General features: G+C 36.4%; 1 protein-coding gene across 1 annotated transcript; it reads right to left on the bottom strand.

Moving 5' to 3' along the window:
• Positions 1-2,720: 2,720 nt before the first annotated feature.
• Positions 2,721-12,251, bottom strand: LOC111192582 (uncharacterized). Its single transcript, XM_049476817.1, has 21 exons — positions 11,959-12,251; positions 9,559-11,289; positions 9,296-9,435; positions 8,997-9,201; positions 8,781-8,885; positions 8,275-8,468; positions 7,988-8,129; positions 7,152-7,793; positions 6,599-6,724; positions 6,413-6,525; positions 6,201-6,320; positions 6,060-6,107; positions 5,878-5,961; positions 5,663-5,728; positions 5,003-5,054; positions 4,865-4,915; positions 4,742-4,786; positions 4,586-4,650; positions 4,427-4,496; positions 3,424-3,492; positions 2,721-3,289 (listed from the first exon to the last, which is right to left on the bottom strand). The coding sequence occupies exons 1-16, from the start codon at positions 12,128-12,130 to the stop codon at positions 4,896-4,898; spliced, it is 3,960 nt and encodes a 1,319-aa protein (XP_049332774.1). The 5' UTR covers positions 12,131-12,251; the 3' UTR covers positions 2,721-3,289; positions 3,424-3,492; positions 4,427-4,496; positions 4,586-4,650; positions 4,742-4,786; positions 4,865-4,895.
• Positions 12,252-22,690: the final 10,439 nt, after the last annotated feature.

The following is a 22,690-nucleotide window of genomic DNA, read 5'->3' as shown; positions in this document are numbered from 1 at the left end:
TTCGTTTGCAGTAGCTGCATCATGTCTGTGACCCACTGACATCACTAACCTTCTGCATTCTTCTACTGTGATGTTTTTCAGGCTGCAGTGTGTTTGGGATCATTATCTTGCTGCATGATGAAAAATCTCCTGATCAGTTTAGTTTTATATTTCTTTAATTTTACAGATAATAATGTTTCTGTAAAATTCTTAGTTCACTTTACATCAATGAAGATTAATGAGCCCATCCCAGAACAAGACATGCAAGCTTAAATCATGACACTACCTCCACCGTGTTTCACAGATGAGCTGGTTTGTTTGAGATCATTCTTTTTCCAAACTTTTAACGCTGTGGTGGCGGTGTACCAGGGGATGCTACACACACAACAACTATATCATTGCAATTCATAATTTTTTTTTTTTTAAATCTTTTACTACTCAATACTTTATAGGAATAAATGTGAAACATAATATAAATATATATATTTTTATTTGTGCTGTAAAAACACAAAAGCTCATTCAAAGATAAGTATTTACAGTAATGAAAACTATTTTTCATTGGCAAAATAATTAACCTCAAAAATGCATATATATATAAATATATAAATATATAAATATATATATATATATATATATATATATATATATATATATATATATATATATATATTGGTTGTTTTTCCATTACCAATAACAAAGTCAGAGGTAAAGGCAGTGTAGTTAATAAATCTGAACACTAGGTGGCAGCGCTGAGTCAGCTCTCAGAAATCCCTCCAAGACTGAATCTTTTCACTGCCACTGGGATAAAAGACTGTACATTTATTTACAGTCTTTACAGCATTTATTACTCATTTAAATTTTATACAGCTCTGGAAAACCACTGGAGACCACTTCAAAATAATTTCTCTGATTTTGCTATTTCTAGGTATATGTTTGAGTACAATAAACGTTGTTTGATTCTATAACTACTGACGAAATTCCTCCCAAATTCCAAATAAAAATATTGTAATTTTGAGCATTTATTTGAAGAAAATAGGAAATGACCAAGATAACAAAAAGATGCAGACCCAGATAGCCAGCGACTTTGGCCCGGAGTCGTTTCTAAGTCGGCACTGCTGGTTTAGAGTCGCAAGCAGAAAAATACTTCTGGCCCACAGCTGGCCCAGTGTCACTTTCTGAGTGTTCTACATCAGTGTCACTGAGCAGTCGTTTTGGTGCTGGTGAACGACTGTCGCACCTGACCTGTTGATTCTCTGAACACAGGTGTGAACTGGCTCAAATACGGCAGACGACCCTGTACCAGCACTGCACTAACAAAGTAGAAAACTGACTGTTCCCTACTGTTAGCACTTTTCTACCAAAGCTGACTTGTATATTTTCTTTTTATTTACAGTTATAGATGACTCCTGTCAGTAAGAATACTTACTCCCGCTGTTATGCTGCTCCTCACACACACAAACACACACACACACACACACACAGAGCCTGTTATAGTACACACACACACACACACACACACACAGAGCCTGTTATAGTACTGCTACACGCACACACACACACACACACACACACACACACACACAGCCTGTTAAAGTACACACACACACACACACACACACAGAGCCTGTTATAGTACACACACACAAACACACACACACACACACACAGCCTGTTATAGTACACACACACACACACACACACACACACACACACACACAGAGCCTGTTATAGTACTGCTACACGCACACACACGCACACACACGATCAGCATCCCTAGACCCCAAAACCAACCGTCGCGCACACCCCAAACGTGTGATCACGTTTAGAGTGTAAATGAATCTAGATGATATTTACCTTGGTGCCCCTGCGCATCAGCCCAGTTCAACCCGTGCGGTTTCTCGTAGCACTTGGCGCGCGGATTCCAATAGTATCTGTCTGCAGAGCCGCAGAGCCACGGATATACGCCAGCAGATTCACGCCAGCAGTTTCAAGCCAGTGGCATTCTGCGCATGCGTCAGCATGCGTTGATACCTTCTTCGGTTTTCTTAGCGTTAAATAACTGGTTTGACTTAGCTAGGGTTAGTTAAAAAGTTTTAGGAGGTATTCATATCATATTCTGACACATATTAGTCTTATGTGCCTCGATAGACTAATGGTCTATGTAGACATATTGTTCAATTACCCTTCAATTTAACCTCAACATTGATAGTTGATAGTTGGCTTACATGGGATTTACTTTTACATTTACTCATAACATGTATATGCCAGAATTAACTATTCACATCAAATATACAATACGTGATGTATATCATAATATAACTTTGGTGCAATGTTTTATATTTAGATTTATGGTTTCCATGCCAATAAAAATGAAGTTCTCTCATTTTTTATACTGATTGTCTTTTTTTTTGGACACTTACATTTACATTCTTTTGTTCTGAGCTGTGAGTTAAAAGTGTCCCAAATCTGTGATGAACAAACCATTGATTTATCTTACCACATGTGCAGGAATTAAACTGAGCATAATGTTAAACACTGGGCTAAAACAAATACATATAGACATTTACATGGTAAATATTGCACACATGATTGTATAACCTAGCTAATGATTTATGTAAGCACCCTAAAATTGGACATGAATATGCCTAGGAATTAAATACCTTAATTAGCTATAATAATTAGAAGGACAAAATATCACTCATCTGCTTAATTCAAGCTCAAAGTTGAGCAATGGCTTTAATAATACATGGTCTTTATGTGTACAATTCCATGTGCAATAATAAAACAACATAAAGAGACATAAAATGAGCATAATAACTGTATTAAGACAATAAAATAGTAGGTTAATAATAAGCAACTGAAACAAACAAAAAACTGTACTTAACGGCAATCAACACAAATCAACATAAGCAGCAGAAAAAAAGTAATCAACGGAATACTTCAGTGAATTTTCTGTGAATAGGCTACTGATGTTTCTGATGTTGGTATAGGTGTAGGAAACACCTTAAATATCAGGGTTGTAAAAAGAGGATACCATAATCTTTCTTTTATCCCTAACCTCTGACAAGAACAAGCCCATGTCTTTCATGCTTTTAAAGGTAAAATAAAATGGGGCCCTTATTTCATCCTCATCCATATCATCCTCATACACAGATGCTGTACAGTGAGCCTCCAGATGAGCAAGGGCATTCCGCGCATCTTCCTCCTCCATGGAAAGGATTTGTGGTGTCAGGCATTTGTCCTTCAGCAGATGCTGACTATTCTTCAGCCATTCAACACCTGCTTTTATATGTCTGATTACACCTTTGTTCTTTGTGGGAAACATAAAAAAAACAGTTGTCAACATTTTTACAATTTGAAGTGAACATTATAAAAATAAAAAAATAGAGAATTGCTAAACACTTTAAAAATCTGTACAGTAATGCAAATATTTATTGTACATACTTCAAGAGGTGTAGTGACCTCCTCTCGTGCTCCACTCTCAGGTTCCATTTCTTCTGTTCTATTCTTTGACTGTAGAATAGGTATGTGATATGCTGTATTATTTTTTCTCTCAGAACCACAATCATTAACACATTGTTACATGCTTTGCACGTGCACTACTTACTAAAATCAAGCAGAAATCACAAGCACAATCATATGTACACCTGACCTTTTTGTTTCTACACCCACTGTCCATGTGATCAGCTCCACATACCATATAGGAGCAGTTCTACACTTACAGAGTGTAGTACATGTGCTGTATACTTTATTACCCTGTTCTTCAATGTTCAGGACCCCCACAGAGCAGGTACTATGTGGGTGGTGTTATTATTTTCAGCACTGCAGTGACACTGATGTGGTGGTGGTGCATTAAAATGTGTGTGCTGGTGTTGCTGATCCACCTTGTAGGTGTAATGTCGGAGACGAAAGCTCATCTGCGGACACTGTTGGCTGGTAGACTATTGTCAGTCCAGCAGTGACACTGAGGTGTCCATCAGCACTGCTTTATCTGATCGACACACACACACTAACACACCACCACCACATCAGTGTCACTGCAGTTGTGAGAATGATCCACCTACATGTAATACCTGCTCAATGGTGGTCCTGTGGGGGTCCTGACTATTGAACTATTGGACTATTTAAGAACAGGGCAATAAAGTATACAAAGAAATAGAGGTACTACAGTCTGTAAGTGTACAACTACAAACTGCTCCTATATGATATGTGGAGCTGATAACATGGACAGTGAAGATGGATACAAGTAGGTGGCCAAATATTCTGATATGACAATCTACAGTAAATTTACTTTATTAAATCACATACTTCAGAATTCAAGTATATGTATTGGCCCACATCACATAAATCAAAACACAATTGTCATGATCTATACCCTAGTTTTGACATATTCCCATGCCAAATTATAATTATATAATAATAAATAATAACTCAATAAATTAATTACCTCACTTTTAGTGGGATAAGGCCCAAGTTCCATGGCCTCTGCAGCCCAGTGTGCAAATCGCCTTCCATGTCTATGAATAAAAAACATATATATATATAGATAGATATGAGAGAGAGAGAGAGAATAAGAAGTTATGCAGCATGAAAGTTTGGCACCTACCCTCCAAGGGGAAAATTCTCCATGAGGAGTAAGCACCACCACCGTCTGATGACTGGAATGTCATGCTGAGAAACAAGCAATACTTCAATAAATACTAAAACTTAAAACGAGAAATGTGACAATAATTTAAATGTAATGTTCCAGAATAAGACTTACAGAAGTGAAACTGAATGGCTCATTCAAGACGATGTGCAATGCATACTGAAACATATTTATTTTGCAATACGTTATTTTTTAATACTACAGATTAAATAAAAACTAAAAGGTCCAAAGACTTACCATAATCATGAAGACTCCACAGGATGTCACATCATGTTGCTGGGGGATATCCTGAAATGACAAACCAAAAAAAAGAAAAGCATGAAAAAGGAAATCCAAAGTACCACATGATTGTGGTCCCACAGAATTTACCCTTACCTTGTTTTTCATCAGGATCCAGTGGCCTGGTGATATTGTCATAGCTAGTTTGCTGCAAAATGAAAGTATGTATATTAAACTTTGTCATTATGTAACTGTATCACACATTTAATCTGTTTGATAATAAACAATATTAAATGATAATGTGTATCTTTTAATCCTATTATCATTATTTTTTAAAACTGATTTGGATATATAAATACAATTGATTTGTCTTACAGCACTCCAGAACAGTTTGTGGTGAAGACAATTTACCAACTTGGTTTGAATCCAACTGAACACATGCAAAGAACACATGCAAATAACTTGAACAGCAAGCAAAAGCAAATGGAGCATAGCATCAAATAAGCCAACAAACAAACAAAAAATCTTTGAACAGTGTAAGAGGGAACCTGCATGGCCAACATCGAACTTGGGCCAAATTTTTAATTGGTATGTAAAACCTGAATAATGACACATCGCCGTAGACATGGGGGTTTAGGGAGTCAAGAAAGTGCATCACTCTGACTTTTGGCTTCAAGACCTGTAAAATATAGAGTCTACAGGCTTGCAACATTCCTCTGCATGACATTTCCTTTGCCGCAATGTAAAATATCTCTCTGATAAGTTGGTTGGGAATTATTCCAAGTATTGTACGGTTCAGTAAAAATGCATACGTACACACAAAACCCAGTGTCCTGGTTTCCACACAGGAAGAAGAATCATGTCCTTAGATGCTGCATCCACCTTAGAGATCCGATTTAAAATAGAATACAAACAGATAGTTAATAGGTAGACAAAACAATGAATAGTCCATAAGAATTAATGGGTTCAGAACACAATTGTGCCTTTCTAGAACAGCATGAAGGAAAATCCGAAAGAAAGTGATCACTTACAGGAACAGACTGAATTGGATCTGCATCTAGAGGGGGCATCCAACTTGCTATAACGTATGAATCAATGGCATGCACATCCTTTCCCTAAAAAATATTAAAATATATAGTTGTTATAACTGCCAGTTGCTTATTTTCAATATTTCAAAAGCAATCACAGAATGCAATGAACTGTACAAACATACCAGATGTATTCCGATGTCGCTTATCACTTTAAAACAGCAATTGACAATCTATAATATTGCATCAGGAATACAGAAACAGAATTAAGCGGGGTTTTCCAATTAATGTATAGTAATATATATGTGGCAGTAAAACAGACTTACTGTTGCCTCTACTTCTTCACATAAACCCAATGATATGAAGTCAGAGCGCTTTAGTGTGGTTGTGCCAACGTCAACTACTGGCTCATCTGGAGTCCTCATTGTGTCCAGAACATAATCAAGCTTGGAACAATATCCAGGTATTTAGATAAGCAATTAAATTATTAATTAATTTAGTAAATTATCATGTTTTCTATATTTTTAAAGAATCATACCAGTGCCATCTGACCAGGATGTAAAGTGAAGTTCCAGGCAGCTCTTGTGGCATGAATGTTGTCCAGCGATGTCAGATGTCGACATTCATCTCCACATACCTGTACTGCTTCAACTATACAAAAGAGCAGAGTAAGCACATGATCAAGAACATCCCAGACAAACATCACTCACAATGCATCACTCACCAGTTGAAACCACCACTTGTGTGTCAGGTACTGTGTCAGGTACTGTGTCAGGTACTGTGTCAGGTACTGTGTCAGGTACTGTGTCAGGTACTGTGTCAGCAGTGATCTCAGAGGAAACTGCAGATCCTGAAACAACACACACCATGATACAAAACACTACTATTGTAATGATTACAGTGCTGACCAATGCAATTAATGTACGTCTGTTGGTAATGAACATATACATTTTTGAAGAAATTGCAATAAGAACCTGACATTTCACTGTTAGACATAAAACAGTTTGCCATCTGTCAGTCTGCCATATACTGGCTGAACCTATGAAGTGTTGTATAAATCTATTCAAGATATTTCACATGTGCATTGTGATATGCGATCATATTAGCAAAGGAATAAACGGCAAATCTAGACTTTAGATTCACATTTACCAGGGGGTTCTCACATATTGGACACACAATCAATAAACAAATAAATAAGCTGTATTTTATGTAGTTGGTGACAATGTTTTTAGAGAAAAATATGAATATGAAATAAATATTATATTCCTGTTGCTCACCAATCACAGCTTGACTGTGGATGTTCATTGACACTTCAACTCCAAAGGTCCTTTGGATTGTCTCCAACCTGGCTTTGTTTTTTTGTACATTCATGTGATGAACAATGTTCCTCATCAAGAATACATGAGTAGAGGGCTGGCTCATGTTCAGGAAGTAGTTGTTTTTTCTAAGTTTGCCAAATAGTTGCTCTGCCACTTGACTATTTATTTTGCCAGCCAGCTGTGGGACCAGGGAAATTTTCCGAAGTAGGTCCCTGTCGTCTTTTGTATTTGCCTCATGAAACTTGTCATATAGGCAATAATGCTGTGCTGAGCCAGTAACTGGGTGACCCCCCTTGTCTGGGACTACTTTGGGACTGTCTAGCCAATGTAGGGATACCTTAACCTTTCCTTGTTTTGCAAGGGCTATTGTTTCCTTAGAAGGTGCCCTTAATCGACCTTCAAAGGGTTTAAAGGGCACCCTTTCGGGTTCTCTCAAGTTAGTATGGGTGGCTAGCCCACGTGCAAAATCATATATGACAACATTCGGCATGTGCCTCCATGAGAGAAGAATATCTGCAAAGTCACGTGGACTCTCAGCACGAATGTTGTGCTTGATACTGTACACAATGCCACAGGGGCACATGACCACGGCCCATCCTCCTGAGAGAAAATGTGTAAATGAGACCACAACAATGTCAGAGTTAGAAGAATACGTAAGATAGCCATTGCACATCACAATAAACATTCATTTTTGCATTTTGCATTTCAATTAATATATATCCTTTATACATTATAATTATAATAGCATAATATGCACCATTCAAGACATGTGTTTTAGTGAAAAATAGGATTACCTGAGGCTGCCCAAATTTTCTCAAACACTTTATCATAAGCCTGTCTTGTTTTCATCTCACTGGAAAGTCTGAGAAGGAGATCACTGCGTGATCCTCTGGAGTCTAAACCACACTCTCTACATAAATTTCGTATGACTCCCACCTAGTACAAAAAAAATGTCTAGTTAAAGTAATTCTATGAAAATATATGATAAGATTTGTTTAGATTTAGTCAGTGTATGTGTACCTCATTAAACCACAAGTTTAAAACAGTTTAGTTAGTTTAGTTTTAATATAGTCATATTTACCTTTTGTTTAGAAAGCTCATCTGTCAGACGTTCCTCAGTGACGGTTAGCTCTTCTACTTCAGCAGTGGATTTTGGAGCATGCATCTTTGCAAACTCAGTATTGAGCACAATGTCAGCCTTCCTTGTACATGGACCAATCCATGGAGCCCAAAAGTGATAGGTCGGTGGGACTGCAAATGGATTGTGTTTTGAACCTCAAGAAGATGTCAAAAAGAGTTACGTTAATGCATCTTGGTCTGTTATGCATACAACATCAGTAACACAAGACTGTGTTTTTCAAATCCTGGTCCTGGAATATACCTGACTAGATATCTTTCTGTTTTTTACTTTTTACTATATAAGATATTGTTTTTTGCTGATTGAACTAATCAGCAAAAACACAAGCCTTTCCTGAGTTAAAGTGGGTCTGTTAGAACTGCACCCATACAAATGTCCAAGGCAAGGGTACTCCAAGACCAGAATTGTGAAATTCTGACAAAAAGCATATTTTCTGAAGGTTTAATTACTTTTTACAAATCCACGACCAATCATCTCCATGGTCAGAGCATCCCAAAACTTCTCTATATCCACTTCGCCAGTATAATTATGTGGTGGTCCTCCCAGGTCAGTTACTTAAGTGGTGAAGAAGGAAAACGTAAAGTATTATGAAATTCTTAAATAATTTCAATAATTTACAAAAGGCAGGGAACAGTTGCATCATTATATTCTGCAAAATGTCTTACTTGACAAATGAAAAGCAGCCTTCTTATGCAAATCCATTATGACCACAGCAGGATGATCACCACAGGTGACACATGAATACTTGTATTCATGGTCTGTGAGGGCTTCAAAATGCAGATATCCATGGAGCACTGTGTCTTTTGAGGGGAACCTTACTCCTGTGTTAAGCTGGATATAATCAACTGCTCTGCTGACTGCTGTATGGACCTTGGTTGAAAAATAATACAATGCCAATGTTTTCCAGAAAAAAGGAATTACATAAGAGATTAGATATTAGTCTAGTGGTATCTATATACATTACCTGTAGTAGGTTTCTCAGTTTGATACACAGGGGTAGGTCAAGTAATATGTGGTCACTGAAATTATGAACCCCATCCTTCCACTCTTGATATCGGTAATAGACCTCACAGTCTGGGCAACGTTTGCAGTAGGTGGAAACATCTAGTGATTGGATTATTCAACAGAAGATTCAACATTAATGACAACAGAGCAACAGTTTTATAGTTTAGGCATATTTTTCTCAGAGCTTGATAATATAAACTGGTGTATAGAAATGTAACTTACTTTGAACAATGCCAAAGCTGGTAAGGATCCTTGCTTTGTCAGTGATGAGGATCGGTTCACTGAGAGGCACATTCCCTGGACAGATCTGGCACATCATTTCCTCTGGAATTATATATCTTGGGTACTGCAATTCTTTTGATGGTAGGCGTAAATGTTCTGGTAACACAGCAGGTACCTTCTTCTTTCTGAGTATGTATTTCACCATACTGTTCAGGCCATCACCTTTTGGTGGGTATGTAGGACTTGTCACTCCCTTCTCGTCTGTGTCCCCAAGACGTTCATGCTCGATTGTGCCAGCAATTGGATCCATCTCTTCTGTGCTTCGAACTGTCCTGAACAAATCAGACTGTTCTTGGAAAAGATGCCACTTGGCCACATAAATATGTGCACAGGACCGTCTTGTTTTAGAACACGGACAATGCCACGAGTTTAATCTGCTGTTGTACACCACCATAACTCGTCCAAGGCGACTGTAATATGAGACAGTGGGCTCAAATACAGACACAACTTTCTTTGCTTGAGGAAATCCTATATTTAGGCAAACAGAGAGAGGAACATTATTCTCTCTGGCCAGTCTCTGTCGTGCAAGGCAATTCTTTTTTGTCTCTTCACTGAACCATTTAGTTTGCACCATCTTTGTTAAAGAACCTTCTAGCAGTGTGCTAGACTTACATGAACCTGTACAGTAAGTGATTGACCTAAGATGTACACATTTATATGATTTTAGGCCACTCCTCCATGCTAAATCCATGTTAACTTGACAGTTCTGTGACTCACAAAACACATGATGATTTTCACCCCATGTTTTATTCTGGACATGAAGAGGGACACTGTGGCCATGGAAAGTCTTTTGGACAGAAAAGATACCATTAACCTCATCAATACACTCACTCCTAAGGTGGTATTTAGAAGTTACATCAAAAAGCTCCTGGTTTGTATGCTTACGGTCTATATGCTTTCTGATGTTGCGTTTGTTCATAAGAACTTTGCACATAGGACATTTTTCACGGACAACAGGCCTCACACGAACTCTTTTGAGTGCATGAATTTCCAGGTCAGCTTCTTCTGCCCTATGTGGACATGTCTCTGCACTGGACATACATGGCTTGGCACTGGAAAGAGACGGCTCTACACTGGGTAGGAACTGCTTGGTACCAGGTGCAGGCACCTTTGCACTGGGTTCTTCCAGCTGTACACTAGATGGACATGGCTTTGCACTTGTTGCTTCCAGCTGTACACTGGGTGGACATGGCTTTGCACTTGTTGCTTCTAGCTGTACACTAGATGGACATGGCTTTGCACATGTTGCTTCCTGTACACTGGGTGGACATGGCTTTGCACGTGTTGCTTCCTGTACACTGGGTGGACATGGCTTTGCACGTGTTGCTTCCTGTACACTGGGTGGACATGGCTTTGCACTTGTTGCTTCTAGCTCTACACTGGGTGGACATGGCTTTGCACGTGTTGCTTCCAGCTGTAAACTGGGTACTTGCAGCTTTACACTGTGGGGGCATGGCTCAATACTAGGTGTGCATGGCTCAGCACTTGGTGGGCACAGCTTGGGACTTGAAGAACATTGCTTAGACAGAGGTGTTGTGGTTGATTGTTTAGTCTTGCACACAATCAAATGGTTTTCAAAGTCTTCCTTACGCAGCACAGTTGACTGACAGTACATGCAGTGATAATGGAGTTGTACCCTGCACCCTAAGCCACATCGGTGAATAGTGTATCCTGAAACATGAGAAAAGAAATTTTATAAAGCGTGGGGCCATAAAAATATAAAAGACTTAGTAACAACAACAACAACAGTCTTTTGCCACAACATCAGTTATACAATATCATATGGCATACACATAAGAGACCACTTCAAAATGATCAGTTTCTCTGATTTTACTATTTATAGGTATATACTTGAGTAAAATAAACGCTGTTGTTCTATTTTATAAATTACTGACACTGTTTCTCCCAAATTACAAATAAAATGTAAATGAAAAATAAACAAAAAAAAAATCAAATACTGCAAATAATGCAAAGAAAGTTCATTTTAGAATTAGAATTAATGTTTCTATATGAATATTAACTTGTTTTTTTTTGCATTATTTGAGGTCTGAAAGCATTGAATCTTTTTATATATATATTTTTTTTAATTTACTTTCTGCAAATACATGGTCATACATAGTAAAATCAGACAAACTGATCATGATTTTGAAGTAGCCTATTTTTTAAAGTATATTTTGTATATTGTGAAGTATACACACACACACACACACACACACACACACACATACATACATTATATACGTATATATACATACATATATACTCTATATAGTCTATAGTCTGATATTAATATAATAATATAACGATTGTGTAAAATACTTATTGTATTCACTGACTTACCTTCATGTTGGACTGCTCGGTTAAAATGGAGTTTTAGGTGACTCCTAAGTTTTGTGGCCGATGTTGGCTTATAATGCTGTATGGAGCACAACGGGCAGTGATATTTTTGGCAACATGTGCCACATTGCTCATATTTTGGCACGGAATTGCCTTTTCGGATTGAAACATGCATTTCAATCCCAGCAGAATCGCGTTGTCCTACTGCGCATGCTCAGAATGCCACCGGCTTGAATCTGCTGGCGTGAATCTGCTGGCGTATATCCGTGGCTCTGCGGCTCTGCAGACAGACCCTTCTCGCGGATTCCTCAAACATTACAACGTTCCTCAACTGTCAGCTATCCTGAAACCTTTGAAGTTTGTAGGTAGGTAGCAAACCTAACTAAGTATTACGTACCTTTTTTGAAATATAATTTATTTTGACTTAATAAATATTTTGGCCGTCAAATATGATTTATAACCCTATCTGTGTTGCCTCTTCAGTTAGCTAAGCTAGCTAACTTAGCAGCATATCAAGGTGATATTATCTGAAGCTAAATTATCTCAGAATGTAGCATTAAACACATTTCATGTTAATGTAAATGTTAATGTTGCTATAACAGTTACTAACAGACAACCAAAAAGTATGTTTTTACTTGAAATTCAAATTGTTAACTAGTGTACAAGGCCAGAACAGAAGTACTGTTTCGGTATTTACGTTAGCTAAGCTATAAACAGTTAGCTAGCTAGGATAGAAACCAGCCAGTTTGATAGCGTTAGCTTAATTGCTTTTACAAACATACATACTGTAAAAGCATTTAGGCTTGCTAGTTAACCAATTTGGTAGTTAGCTAGCGAATTGGTCTTTACTAGCTAACCTAAATGCTTCCACAGAACTTTTGTTTAGATGTTGTACATTAGCTAGCTAGTCAGCTAGGTTAACTTAGTGGTTGTGTGTCTCTACAAGTCACTGTGTAATGTTTGTTTTAGCTAGCTTTTTAGTTAAATAAAATGGTGCTGTGTCTGTGAGTTAATATAAAAAAATCTTTATTTGTATTGTTTATTCCAGAGTTCAGTAATACGTCCCTGCACACTCTGCTACTTCGTTAAAAGTGTATGTTATTAACTTAGCTAGCACATTTTTATATAAACACACTCACTACTACCAAATAAGCTTTAGTCAACATTTCTCTAATTTGTAAAATCACACTAGAAGTTGTTTGTGTATGCAGTATATTAGTATACTAGAGACAAAAATGTTTTACTTGAAAAAGTTTAAAATTAAATTACACACACACAGTTATCCTGTTAGACACAACAGGAGAATTTAACAACATTAAGTAAAATAGTGGAGCTTTTCAGAGCAATTAAATTATTCATGTTTTATATTGGCAAAAAAAGGAAATAGGAAAATCATAGATACATTTTATTATTGTCAGTAAATTAATATGTTTTAATGTTGCTGCCCCTACTTTCGCTTCTGCTGGTGCCCAATTTTCCAAGTACTTATTTCAAGAATGTGATGCTGAATTTAAAATGGTCATGTCATACAAAAGAAAAAATATAACAGCATTATATTTGCAAATATGACTGCAATAAACATATTTAACATTAAACTATTACTGTACTTTGATTCTATTAGTTGATAGTTGTATCTATAGAAACAAGCGTACAATTAAATATGTGTAGAGAAGGTATAACTTGCTTTTAGAGCCTACTCAGAAAATATAAATAAGAAAAACTATACTGGTGGGTGTGTAATGCTCTCAGGGAGTAAGATATAAATTTACTGAGGAGGAGACATCAATGAATTATTAAATTATCTTTATTTTAATTGTCTTTATATTATTTTAATCTTTATAATCAACATATTTTCCTTATAATTAATGTAGATGTATTTATATATTTAAGTATTACAGTATGGAGGACCAAAAATGACATACGTATAAATAAATAAATAAATAAATGCACATATAAATGTAGAAATAAATAAATGTTGAAATAAATAAATGAATAAATAAATAAATGTTGAAATAAATAAATACATATATAAATACACATAGAAATGAATAAATAAATAAATATATAAAAAATAAATACACGCATGAATAATTGTATAGGTAAATAAATAAATTAATAAATACATTTCTAATTTTTTATATTTATTTTTATTTATTCATTTATATGTGCATTTATTTATTTTTTCATTTATTTATTCATTCATTTATTTCAACATTTCTACATTTATTTATTGATTTATTGCCACATTTATTAATTTATTTATTTCTGTATTTCTGCATTTGTATGATAGTTAGGTAGGCGGTCCTATCCTCGCTCTAAAGCAGGATTGGTTTTTGAGCTGCAAAAGTTTTGGTTCTACTGCTTGTCACTACCCAATGCCAAGTTGTGGTTCCGCTCACACTGTCGCAAACAGCTTGTAAAAAGCGGTTTCAAAATGAAGGACTTACGTTTTTACAGAGCTCTGAAAGAGTACATTTTAAGTGGAACATTTACTCCACCATGCAACAAAAAAATGTGCAAGGAAATGCGGCGTGTGTCTGAAAACTTCATAGCAAAAGGTAAGTTAAAATCATATCATATTTTAGAAAGGTTTGCGTTAGCTGAGGAAGCGAAGTGTCCCGTTATGTGAACTAGTTAGTATAGCTAGGTTAACTATGCTAGCTAATTTAGCTCGGAGTATTTTATTATATCAATAAGTAATTAAATATGAAACGTGTTTTTTTTTTCGGCAGACAACCGATTGTTTTACACTGGACCAAATAAAACGTATATGAGACTAGTTGTTTGTACTGAGGAGGAAAAAAGGTCTGTTTTGATGGAGTGCCATAACAACTCCGGCACCGGCAACCACAACGGTGTACGAGGCACGAGAGACAGGGTGATTGCTGGATACTTCTGGCCTACCCTAATGAAAGATGTAACTGAGTGGGTATGTTGTGAAGTTATAACACAATTTCTTATTTATTTCCAGAGCGTAAAACTGCAACACAGTACATATAAATGTTTTATTTAGTATAAATATTACAGTATTATTCATACAAGGCTGAAGTTGGTTTGATATTCGCAGCTCCTGATTCGTTTGGTTGTATGTACACTACCTTCCATCACTTACTTTCTCCAGTTTTACTTTAACGTGCTGTTCTAGTGTAATTCATTCATTTACTAAGTAGAAAATATCTTAACTAGAGAATTAGCCTCATACTTTAAGAGAAAACCGGGCATTAGCCTGGCCAGAGCTAATTGTATACTGTATAATATTTATTTTAATTATTGAATATATAATTAACAATTTAATATATAATGAAAAAAATATTTAATAAAATTATATTTTAAAAACCTTTGTGAGCCATACTGCACAAAAAATGAATAAAAAGCTAATGTTCCAATGTGATTTCAAATAATTTTTTCATCTTGGGCCTGACCAAATACACATGATATGAAATTGAAGTCTCCTATGTTAAGGAAAACCTAGAATTAGCCTGGCCCGAGCTGATTTTATACTGTAAAATGAATTAGCAACATGACATACGAGCCATAATACACCAAAAATTGAATATTAAGCTGACGTTCCAGTATGATTTTGAAGGACTTTTTCATTTTGGACCAGAACAAATAAACATGAGATGAAGAGTTCTAGTATTCACAAAATCGCACTGGAATCACTGGCTTTATATTCATTCATTTTTGTGCATTATAGCTTGTATGCCATGTTGCCAGTTCGTTTTAAAGTATAAAGTATTTCAGGTTCTTCTTAAAGTAGAAGACTAAAACTCATTATATCATGTGTATTTGGCATGGCCCAAGATTAAATATCCTTCAAAATCGTACTGGACCATCAGCTTATATTAAATTTTTGCTGCATTATGGCTGTGTATGCTATGTTGCTAATTCATTTTACAGTATAAAATCAGCTCGGGCCAGGCTAATTCTAGGTTTTCCTTAAAATAGGAGACTAGAATCATTTATCAGTATCAGTATTTGGTCTGGCCCAAGATGAAAAAATTCTTAAAATCACACTGGATTTTTTTTTTGAGCGCAACGGCTTTTAAAATATTATTGTATTTTTTAAATTATATATAAAATTTATTAATTTTATATTCAGTAATTAAAATAAATATTTTACAGTTAACAGTTAGCTCTGGCCAGGCTAATGCCAGGTTTTCCCTTAAGGTAGGAGGCTAATTCTCTATTTAAGATGTTTTCTACTTAGGAAATGAATGAATTACACTAGAACAGAAAATAAGTGGAAGGTCGTGTATATAAAATTGCATTTTATAACATAATGTATATTTACATAGTTAATAAACAGCTGTACTGCTTTTCTTCATTATAGCTCCTTCAGTGTTGATATGTGAGGTGTTAAATATAATATGCGGAACAGTTTGTGAACGCTCCCTTTAGTTCACGGTGGTTCAGTGAAGCGGCAGCTGCGAATATCAAACCAACTTCAGCCTCATATTATTTATTCAGTAGAAACAAAAGAAATCTTTCATAGATAGTTACCAAGATTCTGATTTTGTATAAAAATAGTGTAACAAAAACAAAGTAATGTAACGACAAATATTATTGTGCACGAAATTATATAGCACACCCCTTGTTCTAATATGTATTTATGATATGCATTTTATTTTACTTTTTGTACATGTTTAGACACTGTCCCAACTTAATTCTTCTTTTTTTTGTTTTTTTTTAGGTGAAGTGTTGTCGCCGCTGCCAACTAAATGACCCCATGAAGACGGGGACACCAGTGTTACATTCTATTAAGGTATTCCAAATTCTGTTTTGTTTAATAGAGAAAATAAATGTTTTGAAAGGTAATGGAAAATATGTGTTTAGGTGAAGGCTGCATGGGAGGTGATTGGCCTGGATTTAATTGGCCCACTGTGAGAAACTGGTCAAAAAAACAAGTATGTGTTGACCATGACTGATTTATATACAAAGTGGGTTGTTGCTGAGCCACTGCAAAATAAGACTGCAACTGAAGTGTCAGCAGCCATCATAAAGACACTCTACTTGTTCGGCATGGTCAAGAAAATTATTACTGACCAAGGGAGAGAGTTCGTTAATGAGGTAAAAGTCTAGTATAATGTGAATTCTTAACATTGATATTTATCTTAATTAGCACACATGTTTTTCTGACATTCTGCTATGCACACTGTATTTCCTTTTTGATGATTTGCACACAGCTGAATGAAAACATCTTTGCAACTCTGAAAATCAAACATGCTGTCTCAAGTGCCTACCACCCTCAGACAAATGGGCAGGTAATTTTCAACATAATTTTATTTGACATTTCCCTGTAATGTTAAAAAAAATTAGGAAATGTTTTAATTGTTGTTGTTTTTTATATATATATAGGATGAGCGAACAAATCAAAATGTCAAACGTGTATTGCGGAAGTATGTAAATGAAAGCCATAATGATTGGGACATCCATTTACCTGCAGTTGTGTATGGTATTAACACCGCTAAGCAAGTGGGTATTCATTATACATTCATTATGGTCGATATATAATGTAATCGATATATAATGTTTTATTTCTGATAACTTAATTTGTTTTTAACCAGTCTTCAACCAGGCACACCCCGTATTTCTTATTCTTCCATCGGCACCCTCATTTGCCAGAGGTTATGAACGCCTGTCCCATGGGAGAAGACTTTAAAATTGCTGACCCAGAAGATGATCTTGACACCCGAGTAAATGAAATGAAAATTTTAAATGAGAAGGTTAGGTCCAAATTCATGTAGTCTGACCACAGAAGTTTTTTTTAATTCAATGGCATGTAGTAAAGTGTAATTTTGTTTTTCTTCAGGTGCTTAGCAACATTGAAAATGCGCAGAAAAGACAACAAAAGTCTTACAGGAACCGTAAGAGAAAGCTAATGAGCACAATCAGTCCTGGCGATGAGGTCTTGATTTCTCAAGATTTCAATATAAAACAGAGAAAAGACACCCTTGCTGACCGCCACAAAGGTCCTTTCACTGTGGATAGTATCTCTAAAAAGGGTGTGGCATCAGTGGTGAAAGATAATGGGACTCGATGTTGCATCAATGTCTCACGGCTAAGGCCTTTCTACAGGTTGGAAAGTAAGAGCTAAGTAGTGTTTTTTTTGTAATGGTTGACATGTAAGGTGTATATTGTAAAGTTTATTTTATTAATATTAGACTTAATTTTTTTTATTGTCTCTTCAGATCATGGGGCAGTTCCATGTGTGTCACTTCAGGACCATGAGTATGGTACACCTGATGAAGCAACAGACCATCCTTATGCTTTTTCTGGAGAGAAATGGGAAAAAGACTTGGGTCCTCTCCAGGAAAAACTGGTAGGGGATGATTCCACCTAGCCCATTCCAAATTTCACTCTCCTTCACACACTGTTAGACACTACCAATCATTTTTTGCAATCGTATATTCAGACCATCTCTCACATACTTACACTCTCACACCATTCTCACCCCCCCTCCCTTGCTAACTCTTTTAATTGCAGTTGAAATATGTCCTGGACAAAAGCCTTCCAGCAGCAGAATTGATTGTTAAAGATGACAATATCTGTCTTACACGTGAGGACTTGTGGAGTCTTGGGTTAAATCAGTGCATGGAGTCTACTGTAAGTATATTCATGTTGCAGCATGCTTGCTCAAAGGCACAGAAATAGTTTTTTTTTTGTGTGTAATTTATGCCTTTATTTTGTATTATTATGTCTAGATTGGGAATGCATGTTTTAAGATCATCAGAGAAGCTGCTCAAAAACATGTAATTAATTACAGAAGCTCAAACATTGTTATTTTGTATACTTCTTCATGGGTACTTGTATACATTTGCTAATCTTGTTGTGTTGTAAATAGGGGAAAGATGTTTACATTGCTGACATGTATGTGGTTCCCACATGGAAAACGATGAATGTGGACCCACTCTCAAGTTTACCGGTAAAGTGAAGTTAAACACACACACAGACAGACAGTTGCAAATTAATGCAATGATTTCTGTACAATGCACAGTAGTTGAATGGTTGCATTTTCTTTCTCTACACCAGAACAATCTGTGTTCCAAGGATGCGATTTTGTTCCCTGCATGGAGTATGCAACAGAATCAACTGGATCACTATTTGCTATGTGTTGAGTTACAGTTTCAAAAAATAGATATTCAGATTTTTAGAATGAAGTTTGTTGATTAGCTTATCATTTTGAAATATGTCCATTGCAGGTTTTACTGGTTGTGGAGAGAGAGATCATTTTTCTAGATTCTGTACTCCCTGGTGGTTTTGGAGATGACTCGTACAAAACGATATTTAGGTTAAGAGAGAGGAAAAAGTTGCCCTTGTTCAGTGGCTTTTACCAATAATATTTTACGCAAGAGCCATGTTCTGTGGCTGAAAATTAACAAAAAGCCTTGTTCTATGGCTGATGATTTATAAAAAGCCTTGTTCTATGGCTGAAAATTAACAAAAAGCCTTGTTCTATGGCTGATGATTTACAAAAAGCCTTGTTCTATGGCTGAAAATTAACAAAAAGCCTTGTTCTATGGCTGATGATTTACAAAAAGCCTTGTTCTATGGCTGCTTATTTATAGCTTTGTTCTTTTGTTTTATGTTTACGCAGAAGCCTTGTTCGATGGCTGTAGGATTAGGTCTCATTTTATGAAACTAGACCATGGAGAACAATTGTATGACTATAGGTTTCAGTAAGTGTGTGTCCATAATTAATTTTTTTTCCCATTTTATGTGCAGACATATTGCAGGCCAGATTGACCCAAGACCCTGGACAGAGAAGACCGGCAGAAGTTTTGATGTAAAGCCTTTTCTTTATTTTCTTACTGGGTTATATAAAACTCTGGACATCAGTTGGCTTAAATGTAATGTAAGACTATAGATATTTTCTTTTGAAGAGAATTTTCTACTGTGATTTTGGGAAACTGAGCCATGACTAGCCCACCAGTTGATACTTTTTGCTATATTCATTCGTCTTCTTTCCACCATACATTCTTTCTTGTCCAGACCTAGGGACTTTCTGTCTATTTTACACAATTTGAAACAATCTCTATCTTCAGCACATCTACTTCATGTATTAATGGCTTTTGGCAGTAACTCAGTAAGGGGGAACCTAAGCTTACTTTAGTGAAGCACTTGTCTACATCTGTTTCTATTGGTTCAACACCTTTACTTAACAGTAATATTTAATATTTTGTTTCCAGCACTTCCCTCAACAAACTTCTGGGAACTACTGTGGCATCCTTATACTCATTGTAAGCATCCTTTTAAGTTGTGATAAGCAGCATTTTGAGTTATTGGGTATAATGGAGAGATTTATTTTTTTACAGTATGCCCTCTGTATCTGCACCAATACCCCATTTATCTTCACAGAGGTAAGTTGCATCTATTAATATAGAAAAAATATTTCAAACCCCACCCCAATTGTCTGATCATTGTTATATATGTTTTAGAATGATGTGCCATTAATCCGCCAGTGGTGGTGCATCCTACTGATGGAAAGATTTCAGATTGAAGGGTAAGGCCACTCTGCTAAAGTATTCATGCCTTTTCTGCATTTTATTTCATTTGATTACCTGCTGATTAAGTTTTTTGATTCAACAGACATGGCCAGAGGTTTGCTTTCTGGACTGACAAGGCTAGCAGGCTATTGCAAGGGACCCTTCAGCCACTTTTTAGGGTATCTAGGTCAATCACTTCAGACATTCCACCTCATGTGCAAACCATGGTGAACCGCACAGCCCAAGAAAAGAAGCTGGTAGACTTTGCTGTACAAGACCATGGAGTCCGGCAACATTTGTTGGTATGTTTGTCACACATTAACAATGTTTGTTATTTACAATTTGCACATTGTTTTACCATTACAGTGTTATAAGCAAATAAGCAAAAGGCCTTATAATTCATGCTTGTTGTCACCATGTGTTGGGGGACTTTTTTTTTTTTTTTTAATGTGGATTTACAGTCCAAAACTTTTAACATAAACTACTTTTGACATTCAACTAGAAATGTTAAATGTTTGCTCATGTTTTGATGAAGTGCTTTTGGCACTTTGCCTTTTGACCTAAGGGTGTACTCTGTGGAAAAGAGCCTTCGAAGTGGCTCAGCAGAATCCAGAAGGGATCATCTCTACGGGTGCCAGTGTACCTGGACTCGGAGGAAGAACAGGACTCCCTATTTTTCTATCTTCAGGATGTCCTGAAATCTGCACCAGTAGAATTCCACATTGAGGATCAAGAGCAGTTCATTTTGGATGTTTTGTTCCCAGAGGTAAGGTTACTAGGTATGCAGTAAATATCTATTAACAATGTTAAATAGCCTGTTGTGACTTAAGTTACATAAAAATTTTAATCAAATGTATCTTTTTTTAAAATCCAATAGAGTAGTACTGTGAGACCATGATAACCACAATACATTTTCTCAGACAGTTATTGGGTCATTTTCAGCAGTGACACTAACGCTAATGCTGGAGTTTTTAAACACCTCAGTTTCACTTGCTTGACCTGAATAGTCCACCGGCGGTGGACATCCAGTGAGCATTGATGAAGGACTAGAGTATTGACAGCACCAACTATGCAGCAACAGACTCAGAGCTTCTATCTGACTTTACATATACACTGTGGTGCAGATAGGTAGGAGTGTCTAATAGAATGAGAGACAATAAATGGACACAGTGTTTAAAAACTCCAGCAGCACTGATATATCTGATCCACTCACTGTACCAGCACAACATGCACTAACACCTCATACACCACCACCATTGCTAATCACTTCAAATCACTGCACTGCAGTGCTGAATCTTTATAATGCAGTTTTATAATTTATATTTAATTTTTTTAACCCTTTTGTTAGTGCATCACCCAAGCCATGTCTACACTACAGGGAATAACTATACAAGAGGCTGAAGAGTTGTTTCTTTCAGGTCCTAACTACAGCAGAAGGTAAAAACAGTTACCTGTGTTTGAAATATCTGTATGAATGTTTATTTATTGTGACTACCATTTTAATTGGGTGGGTGGTTGCGTGTTTGTGTCGGGGTACTTTGAGTTGGGGAGGGTGGGTTTTTGTGTTGTGGTGGGTGTTTGTGTCGGGGGGGTTGGGTGTGTTGGGGTGAGGTGGGGTGTGTTGAGGTGGGGTGGGGTGTGTTGGGGTGAGGTGAGGTGGGAGTGGGGCGGGGTGAGGTGGGAGTGGGGCGGGGTGAGGTGGGGTGAGGTAGGGTGGGAGTGGCTGGGTGGTTGTGTGTTGAGAGGGATGTTTTTCTTTTGTTTTGCTTTTTGCTCTCATGCTTTCTCTGAGAAGAAAATAAACTGGTATTTTGATAAATGTGTTGTACCTTATTTTTAATGGTTAGTAGCATATTGATACAGGACCACATTTAGAGACATGGTATTTGGTTCCCATTTCTAAACATTCTGCTGTGTATTTTAAGCAAAAATAAATGTTTTTTATTAATAAACTCTTTGTTAGCTTGAGGAATACTACAAATGGTCAAAGACCACACCACCACCCCATATAATGGATATAACCCAAACAGGTTTGTTATAATGGTAAACAAATAAAATTTTTTAAATGCCTCATACACCCTGTAATACTAAATTTGACAAAGCATAAAATGCACAGTTTATATATCAACTGCTCAAGAACAAAGAACATTATTTTCTAGTTGATGTTTGTATTTTACTTATTTATATCTCCCAGTCTATCTAGATTACAGAAAGATAAACTGCTAGTTAGCCTATGCGAATTATTGTGT

Source organism: Astyanax mexicanus, chromosome 4 (assembly GCF_023375975.1).
Source record: "Astyanax mexicanus isolate ESR-SI-001 chromosome 4, AstMex3_surface, whole genome shotgun sequence".
Lineage (NCBI taxonomy): Eukaryota > Metazoa > Chordata > Actinopteri > Characiformes > Acestrorhamphidae > Astyanax > Astyanax mexicanus.
The sequence above is the reverse complement of the archived record's forward strand: the minus strand, read 5'-3'. Positions and strand labels throughout refer to the sequence as shown.